Consider the following 10148-nt stretch of genomic DNA (forward strand, 5'->3'; position numbering starts at 1 on the left):
GCATGATCCATTCGCAGTTGGGAAAGCCAAAGTTTATGTAAGTTTAACCATAATATATTTAAATACAAATTAAGATTAAATTTTGAAAGTATTGTTTGTTGCAGACAAAGTTTTTGGCTGGTTCCATACGTCACTTATGGGGATTCGACCTTGTAAGTGAGCCAGTGTTAAGAGAACCTTGTCGTCAACAAGGTGCAACCCTCGATTGTGGCGTCTATGCATGCATGTGGTTGGAGTGTCTAGCCCGTGACACAGATGAGATCTGGAGCTATGCACAGGATGTGAAGATGGACACTTATCGAGCACGTTTGGCAGCCACAATATTATCTGATGAAAATGGATTGATGAAAAACAAGTTTGAGTAATTAATTATACTCCTCACTATTCTGATGGTTAAGAAGTTACAGTAGTACTGGAGTTTGAACATTTCAAGTCTATGTTGTTTTCTTGGTTTAAATTATGTAATGAAGACACACAATCGAGTACAATGACTTGTCAATCTAGCACAACGTAGAGTAGTTCATCTATTCATGCTAGGATCATCAAGTCATTATCTGAGTGAAGTTGTTATTATTTCAATTTTAAAGTACATAAAATGTCCGATTGAGTATATAAGTTAAATAATCCAGGATAATTTAAACGTTTATTGAGTACAATATCTCTTCCATCGATCACCAAGATATAATATTATCTAGAGCTGTAGTGTGTCAATTTCGAGATACGTAAAATGTCTAATTGAGTATGTAAGTTAAATAATAGAGAATAATTTACACGTTGGTTAAGTAATCAAGGATAATGTACACACGATTTGAGTACAATAGATGAATATATTGCGTACAATGAACACATGAATCGAGTACAACGACTTGTCAATCCAGCACAACGTAGAGTAGTTCATATATTCATGCTAGGATCACCAAGTCATTATCAGGGTGAAGTTGTTATTATGTCAATTTCAAAGACCATAAAATGTTTGATTGAGTATATATATTAAATAATCGAGGTACAATTCACAATAAATCGGGTATACATGTTTTAAAATTAGGTATACATGTACATAAATCGAGTACTCAAATTGAAGATATATAAAATTCATGAAATTGACATATAACATGAATTTTAGTACTCGATTTATGTACATGTATACCTGATTATAACACATGTATACCCGATTTATTGTGTATTGTACCTCATAACATATGATATGTACTTTCATCAAAATATAGATGAATATGTTGGATTTACCTTGAAAATAACCTATGTCCACCCGGAAAACACACCAAGAAGAGAAGTGATCTTGTACAACACATCAAGTGATGATACTATAAAATTATATTCATCCTTCTACTTTACTTGGTGAAGTATTGTATCTCATATGTATTCGTCTATAAAGATATATATATATATGTACTCAATCAGACATTTTATGTACTTTGAAATTGACACACTACTACTCTAGAGAATATTTTATCTTGGTGATGGATGGAAGAGATATTGTACTCAATAAACTGTTAAATTGTCCTGGATTATGTAACTTATATACTCAATCGGATAATGACTTGGTGATCCTATGCAATAACAGATGAACTACTATTCGTTGTGCTGGATTTACAAGTCATTGTACTCAATTCATGTGAACATTGTACTCAATACATATGTACATTGTAATCAATTCATGCGTATATTGTACTCAATACATGCGTCTGTTGTACTCAAATCAACGTATAAATTGTTCTCGATTGTTTAACTTATATACTCAATTAGACATTTTACATACCTCGAAATTGACAACACATCAAATCTGGCGAATATTTTATTTTGACTTGATCGATGGAAACAATATTGTACTCAATAAACTGTCAAATTGTCCTGGATTATGTAACTTATATACTCAATCGGGCATTTTATGTACTTTGAAATTGACAAAATACAATAACTTCATCGGATGATGACTTGGTGATCCTAGGCATGAATAGATTAATTACTCTACGATGTGCTGGATTGACAAGTCATTGTACTCAATTCATGTGTACATTGTTCTCGATTCTTTAACGTATATACTCAATCGGACAATTTATGTACCTTGAAATTGAGACACTATAATTTCGGCCGAAAATATATATATTTTTTTCTCTAGCTTAAAATATACTCGATTATTTGACATTTGTACTCCAATTTATACATAGTATACAAAAGAAAGTAAATTTTGTATTCAAATCTCTATTCATATTAATGTATGACTAAATATTACATTAATTAACTAAAGTTTGAATAGTAAACAACTTCTAATTTGGACATATATTTTGTATTTTCGGTATAATATTAGTACAGTTTTCTTGTGCACAAAATATACCTACTTATTTACTATTTGTACTCATATTTACACATAATATACCAAATTAAGCAATTTTTGTACTCAAATATCTGTTCAAAATTGATATGTACCATTTGAAACACCCCTTAAACCAAACATTATAAAATGAACAAATGAAACACCAAACCTTCCAGAAACAAATAACAATAAATAGAAATACATATTGAAGTGCTTAACACCTAACACAAACAAAACAATAAAAAGATTAACATAAACAACAACCTAAAGCCCAAGTTTTTTTTCAGAGAACATATAAGAATAAACAAGCACTAAAACAACATGACAGTAAGGCAAACCAACTCTTTCCAAACATTTTCAAAAACAAAACAATCACATAATGCGTAAACCACCAATGCTTCCACTCGAACGCGTACGACTTCTCATTGGTATCAACATGCTTGATTCCCCTTCCAACACTCTCTTTTTCCTGTTAAAGTTTCGAAAAATATTTCAGGTGTCAATCATAAACAAAAATACTGAATATTGAAAGATACTAATAGTAAGATAGATAGTAATAATAAAAACATTGAAACACCATTTTCATAAAATAATAACAGCTAGTTTATAGCTTCTTTGCAGCTATGTCTGTTATGTCCTTCCCTTATGACAACGACTACACTTTGACACACGTGATTCGATTTGCGATGGTATCCTCTTGGTTTTCCTACGACCAGGCTGACTCCTCACATCAGGAGCATTGATTACATTTCCATCATCAAGATAAAACTCATTAATATCAAACGTTGGGTTGGGATCAATAATTCCTCTGTACGTTTGGCGGTACATTTCAATTTTGAAATACTTGTCGCAAAAATCATAAAACGACATCGACTTCGACTCAATAGCGGCGCAAGCATGCTTGCAAACAAGCTTGTTGATTTGCCAATATCTACATGAACAGGTCATGGCTATCAAGTCAATAGCAAATGATTTTTCACCATCGACTACTTCAAACCTCCAATTACAAGACTGGTGCACTCTCAACTTCCGGGATTCCACATATACACTACCAATAGCTTTCTATTTTTTTGGACTTAATTCTTTAACCATCATAGCTGTTGATTCACGTCGTTGATGCATCATGTTCATGATCTGCACTCGTATATGGTCCACCATACCCACGATAGGGAGATAACGAGCTGCTTTAACCCAATTATTCCAACATTCGGAGATGTTATTATTTATAACACCCCATCTATTGCCAAGAAACAATGCATTTGCCCAACTCCGTGGTTCAGAATTTACAATAAAATCCCTAGCAAGTGGCATGGACTCCAGGATATTTTTTATATGTTGTTCATGCTCCTGCAAAGATGGAGCATAAGCAGCTTTTTTGAATACCGAAGACCAATGCTTTTTGTTATGTTTTGGATAGCTTCGCAACACCTAAAATGGTTACAAAAAATTCAGATTAAATACATCTATTTATATACAAAAAAAATATAGGTTTAGAAAAAAATAAGTAATTGATTATGTACCACTTTCACAAAATTATCAACTAAGTGTCTCAAGCAGTATGCATGGTGACTGCCCGTAAATAGTAGCTTAACTGCCTTGATAATCCCAGGATGTCTGTCAGAGAAAAAAGTGTACTCATTGAATGGAATGCTTTGATACGAAAGCAAAACACTTCTCAGATGATAACAAAACCATTCCTAATTAATATCATTCTCCGCATCCACTACAGAATAAGCAATTGTGAAAAGATCATCATTGGCATCCTTCGACACAGCAAGTAGGATACAACCTTTAAACTTATTCTTTATATGAGTCCCGTCCAAAAAAATCAACGGTCTACAACCAGTAACAAAACCAACTACACATGCCTGCAAACAAATGAACAGTTGTTTAAATTTGTTAGTTTCGATATCAATCTCACACTCAGCAACACTTCCAGAATTCGTTTCTTTAACAGCTCGACAATACCATCTTAGTCTATCATAGCATCCCTTATCCGTGCCATGAATATCATGCATCGCTAACTCCTTGCCCTTCCACACATTGCGATAGTTTAACTCTACACCATAATCTCTTTGTAAGTCTTTTTGAATTGTACAAGGACGATAAGAGGGCTCTCCTATAAGTTTGCCTTTCACCACATTAGCTATCCATGTTGCATCTGCTCTAGGATGTCCTCTACTACGTAGATTATTCTCACCACATGTATGCTCTAAATTGCATTTTTGGATCGCAAAAATATTGTCTGCTTTGTATTTAGAAGCATAAATTCTCCATCCACAACTAGTCTCAGTACAAGTAACAGTGACATTTTCGCTATCATTCTTTCTGTATGAAAATGAACTTCTTGTAGCAACAGCATAATTTTTAACACATCTTCTAAAGTCAGCAGCATCTTTGAATGTTTGACCTACACCACGAATGCAATTAATCCAAGCATCTAGTGTATTGCTCAAAGAGGCTTGATCAGCTTCGTTACCACTATTTCTCTGTTCGTCTTCCTCATCAACCCTTACCAATATGATATAAACTTTTTAAGTACAAGATACAAAAATAACTTAACATAAAAAAATGCAAAATATGGAATGTAAATAATATTAGTATTGTGAAATAATTCATATCATGCCAACAAAACATATTTATATTATCATAACATAGAACAAATTATATAACCACAATAATCTCAACTAGTGCACAATTTCATGCTTGATAAATTAAAATCTAAAAAAATTATCAAAACTAAACAGGGACATAAATTTAATATATTTTACCTCTGAATATTTTGGTTGCGGACATGTTCGTTTTCACTCTCTGCCCTCAATTCAATCATGCTGAGCTTCATACACATATGAAGATGAATCATATTTAGGACATCATCATCGTCGTTCAAATTCACGTGCATCTTGTGTTGGGGGGCTACGTATTGCAGAATCATAGCTTCAGGAGTAATCTCAGCACATTTTTTTCCAAGCCTCTCAAAAATGTTTATCAAACTACAATCGTTGAAAATTGAAATCATAAACAATTGTTTCTTGCATTTACAGCTACCCAAAAACGACAGGTTGCAAGACCCACTTTCATATTCCATTTTGCACCTAATACAAAAACATACATAAGTAATTGATATGCACATTTCAAGACTTTAAAGAATTTTCAGAAAATTTTTAAACAAAATTAACAATCAAGAACTAAAACATAAAAATTGAGGATAAAATTGCATTAATCGAGAAATCTAAAAATAATTTCTGCATTCATCTTTACACTGCTTTGTATTCAAATAAGGCCGCCGTATGAATAATTTCTGCATTCATCTTTACACTGTTTTGTATTCAAATAAGGCCACAAGATACTTGTATTGCTTTTACGTTATTCTAAAAATCAATCATATACAAAACCCTAAATTTACAAAATTCAATAGGTGGAATTCAAAAAGTAATGAATTTAAAAAAATAAAAACACACAATAACAATCAAAAAACACAAGAGAATCATTAAATTGAAACAAATAAACACAAACTCACTCACCCTAAAAGCTGGAATTTCACGAAAAAATGAGAAAGTTTGAGGAAAAAAACTCACCTTCACTTTATTTTTCTTTCAATGAATTTTTTCTGCACGATATCTTCAAGATTTTGAGCTTCAATTAAATGATATTTCACACAGACCTACCATGAGATTTTTTCTCGCGAAGCCGATGAGAGGAATTGGGGTAATAGTATTAAAATTTAAAATACAGATGGATTCAACAAAATTAAGAAGGATAAAAATGGGTTTTAATTAAAAATGAGGTAATTAGGTAATTTGATGTTTAAAAGGGACTTAAAACATATGAAATGATTTTGTCATAGAGTGAGATATATTTATTTTACATTAGGGACTGAACCCAAACTTTGAAATTCTAATTATAATGATATTTTTTAAAAAAGTTTTTAGCTGCGTATATAAAACGTGAGCATTAAATACAGATATGATATTTGGGGGTGAAGAAACTTCGAGGAAATACTGTTTCTTGAGTCTAAAATATAATTGAATCTGTCCTAGTCCTGTGTGGATAGCGGTACTAATTGTCCCCCGGCCAGAATATATAGGAATACAACTGGGTTTCGTATTTTCGGGGGTATGTCTGTCTATTGATTGGAAATAGTCTATTTCAAGATTGACTTTTTATTGTTTCGGATCGATTTTTTTGGTGGGTTTCGATCGTTCTCAATTGGGTTCTCGTTTTTCAGGAGTTTTGACTTTTCAATTTCATGTCGTGGTGGCAACTACAAAGATAAATCCTTTGATTTTCTGCATTGAATTGCGTCGACAAAAGCTGAAGGTGTTGGCTTCGTTGAATTTATCTTTGATTGTTGCTGAGGTTGCAAGTCATTTGGATGGCGGTGGTTTCTTTTTCTGTTAAAGTGATGATGGAAGTTTGGGCTTGAGTTTTGAATTATTTATTTGCAGATGTGCTTTTTGGACTTGATATTGGTATATTTTGGGGATTTACGGTTGTTTCTTTGATGATCTAAAGTTTTTGTTCCGACATTTTAACCAGAAGTTGGTATGTTATCTTGCTTGTTAAATGCATATTAATTGAACTTTGAAATCGGGTGTCAAGGTTGAATAAGAAGAGTACATTATTGTAATTCTTTGCTAGTTTTCTGTACTTGATAATTTTGGAAAATAATGGATCTCAACCTTGTGAATGGAGAGGGGGAGGATCCAGATAGAGAACCCCTAGCGGGCAGAAATGCTAAAGAAAGCCATTTTAACCTCTCCCGTTACCCCGGTGCCGTGAGACAGAAAGCTTATATATTCGATGGTGAAGGGAGTTATTATAACAAGGAATGGGATCTTATGGAGGGTAGAGGCAAAGAATTCTGTTGGTATCATGTCGAGCTTCCGAAAGGAAACCAGAAACTTTCACAATCAGCACAATATCTTATTGACGTTCTTTGCCCGCCCCTGAAGCTTCAAGACATCCTCTCACTCGTTAGCAATGGACCCTTTTGTGGGTACGTTGATGGTGCTCTAGTATTCCGAGTTAATTCACCTGGTCCTGCTTCTAGTAAATTTACTTTTAGAATTGCTGCAAGAGTTACTGAGCGTTCGATTATTACAGTGTCTTTGGGTCGTGTTCCGAGACTGGGATTCTCACCAGTGTATGAGTCTTTGCTGTCGGAGATTCCGGTTGTGGAGAGTCCTGGTTATGGGAATACAGAGCAGAAGGATAGGGGTGGTGGGATGGTGATTCAAGAACATGTTCTTGATTTTCTTTTGACGATGAATCATTCTGAGGAAGCAGATAATCCTGTTCCTAGAAATGTTTCAAATCTTGTCGTTCATATAATCGATACTCATGTGGATCAACTTCAAGATGTTGTTTCCAAGCTTGAGATTGAGATGAACTCGATCGAATTCGAACTGGACAGAGGTACATTTTTTTTCGAATGCGATATGTGAACTGATCTCATGAAAATGCTAATCTTGGTCTGTCTGTGGAATCAGTAAATTATGAATATTTTGTCGATCTTCTGCCGCTGGAGTATGTAGATGAAACTAGTTCTCGTGAATGCATTTGGAATTCGATTAATAAGGCTGCATAAAGTTTTCAATGTTGCTTTTTTCTGCATCTACGTGCACCTAACACACACACACACACACACACACACACACACACACACACACACACACACACCCCTCTCTTGTAATTATATGAAAACTTTCACAAAAAATAAGATGGAAATTCATTTCGATTTTTGGAGTATCATTGCCTTGTATTACATAATTTTTTGATCTGGTTACAGGTGGTTTTGCTTTGAAAAAACAAATGTTAGATGATAGAAAATTTCCAAAATTGCATCTCGACTTGCAACGACTATTACAGGTTCTCAACATTTTGATACATGTTCAAATGAAGTTAGTAAAGAGGCCAAATTCTGATTCTCATTCTAATTTCATTGATCTTATCCATGTTTTACCAAACTACAGGTGATTGCACACGGCGAGCAAGTATTCCCTCGAGTCAAGGAGAAATGTTCATCAAAAGAGTGGTTTGCGCACGAAGATGTAAACGCCTTAGAGGAGTTGATTGGACGTATAAGGAGATTGAAGGAGAATGTTGGGTTTATCGCAAACCGTATAACAGCAATTCAAGCCGGCCTCGACAGCTGGCAATCCGAGCAAATAAACAGAAAACTATACTATCTTTCTTTCCTTTCCATCATATTTCTTCCATTATCAATAATCACAGGAGGTCAGTTCTTCACCTAATTCTCCTTTGTATCTTTTCCACACCCAGTAACTAGTTTCTTTTTTTTTTCAGTCTTCGGGATGAACGTGGGAGGAGTTCCGTGGACCGTGCAACGAGATCCAGCTTTGAAGGACGGTTTTCGCAACGTGATGTTTCTCTGTTTGATGATGCTAGTGATTGTTCTCTTGTGCTTCATTTTCCCAGCTCTCTATAATCGTATAACCGAGTGGCGTAGAGAGGAGGTCTTGAAAAAAAGTTATTCTTTCACTAAGAAATCATACATCAGGACAACTGGGGTAGAAAGATCTGAAAAGGAAGGATACTTGCGGCTTTAGGCCGTAAATTCATCAGCCTTTGTTTTCTGGTAAATTTGTGTGCAGATAGCTTCCGATACATTATTTGTTCTTGAATTTCTTTCCAATTTTTTCAGAATTTTCCAGAATTTGGAGGAGACTGTAAGATATTTTAATGCATGAATATATATATATTTCTTCTGGTTGATCGAAAACTTGTTAGAAATTTACTTGAAAATAGGAAAAGGGTGGCTCGTTCATAGACTCATCCTCCCAGTATTCCCGTTGCCAGCCACTGCCAGATTCTGTCATGAAAAATAATAAATAATTTTAATAACACTCTCGTCAAGTTTTTTTTAAATTTAAATATAAGAAAAGTACAAATTTTAGAAAAAAATACAAAAACTTGTGTGAGACGGTTTCACATGTCGTATTTTGTTAGATGAATATCTTATTTGGATCATTCATAAAAAAATATTACTTTTTATTGTGAATATCGGTAGGGTTGACCCGTCTTACAAATAAAAATTCGTGAGGTCGTCTAACAAAAGACCTAGGTATATGTAAGTTAAAATGTTTTCATATTTATTTATTATTTTATATAAATCGCGAGATATATATATAATATTTAAATATAATTGAGTATTTTTTAATATGACAAACCTAATAAATGTAATTAACTCTATTATATATCTTAGCTTGAAAAGTTTGATGATTAATAATGGTTCAATTTACCAATTGTCAATTTTATATATATATATATCAAAAAAATTGTTAAATCTTGGTTCTGATGATTAAATATAACGTTTTATCGATTTAGAGAGTGTTTGGCTAAATAAATATCATAAAATTGTCTAATGAGAAATCTTATCCGAAAAAATGTATATGGATAATAAATCATAAGATTTTGCTGGACATATACTATTTTTTTAATGAAAGAGTTTAAACTATTTTAAATTGGAGTAGATTTTTTTGTAAGACAATAGAGTTACCAATCTTTATCTATGAGACGTTCAATCCTACTGATATTCACAATAAAAAGTAATACTCTTAGAATAAAAAATAATATTTTTTTATGGATGACTCAAATAAGAAATCCATCTCACAAAATACGATCCGTGAGATCGTCTCACGCAAATTTTTATCTTTAAATTGAATTGGAATAAATTTATGTGATTATCAAATTAAATATATGTTTAATGATTAATAATTATTGATAATAATAATATTTTATTATTAAGTACTAATTATTATTGTTATTATCATTAAAAATATATTATAATATT

General features: G+C 32.9%; 1 protein-coding gene across 1 annotated transcript; it reads left to right on the plus strand.

The window, feature by feature from the left end:
• The first annotated feature begins 6313 nt into the window (after positions 1-6313).
• LOC142526923 (uncharacterized) lies at positions 6314-9124 on the plus strand. The gene is made up of 5 exons (XM_075631589.1): positions 6314-6448; positions 6561-7750; positions 8124-8203; positions 8308-8572; positions 8642-9124. The coding sequence occupies exons 2-5, from the start codon at positions 7003-7005 to the stop codon at positions 8902-8904; spliced, it is 1356 nt and encodes a 451-aa protein (XP_075487704.1). The 5' UTR covers positions 6314-6448; positions 6561-7002; the 3' UTR covers positions 8905-9124.
• The last annotated feature ends 1024 nt before the right edge of the window (positions 9125-10148 follow it).

This window comes from Primulina tabacum, chromosome 15 (assembly GCF_025594145.1).
Source record: "Primulina tabacum isolate GXHZ01 chromosome 15, ASM2559414v2, whole genome shotgun sequence".
Classification (NCBI taxonomy): Eukaryota; Viridiplantae; Streptophyta; class Magnoliopsida; order Lamiales; family Gesneriaceae; genus Primulina; species Primulina tabacum.

Bases quoted from the DNA above. Each gene is read 5' to 3' on its own strand.
- LOC142526923 (XM_075631589.1), top strand. From the start codon at position 7,003: ATGGATCTCAACCTTGTGAATGGAGAGGGGGAGGATCCAGATAGAGAA. The intron at 7,751-8,123 runs GTACATTTTTTT...ATCTGGTTACAG, and splicing joins CGAATTCGAACTGGACAGAG to GTGGTTTTGCTTTGAAAAAA. The intron at 8,204-8,307 runs GTTCTCAACATT...ACCAAACTACAG, and splicing joins ACTTGCAACGACTATTACAG to GTGATTGCACACGGCGAGCA.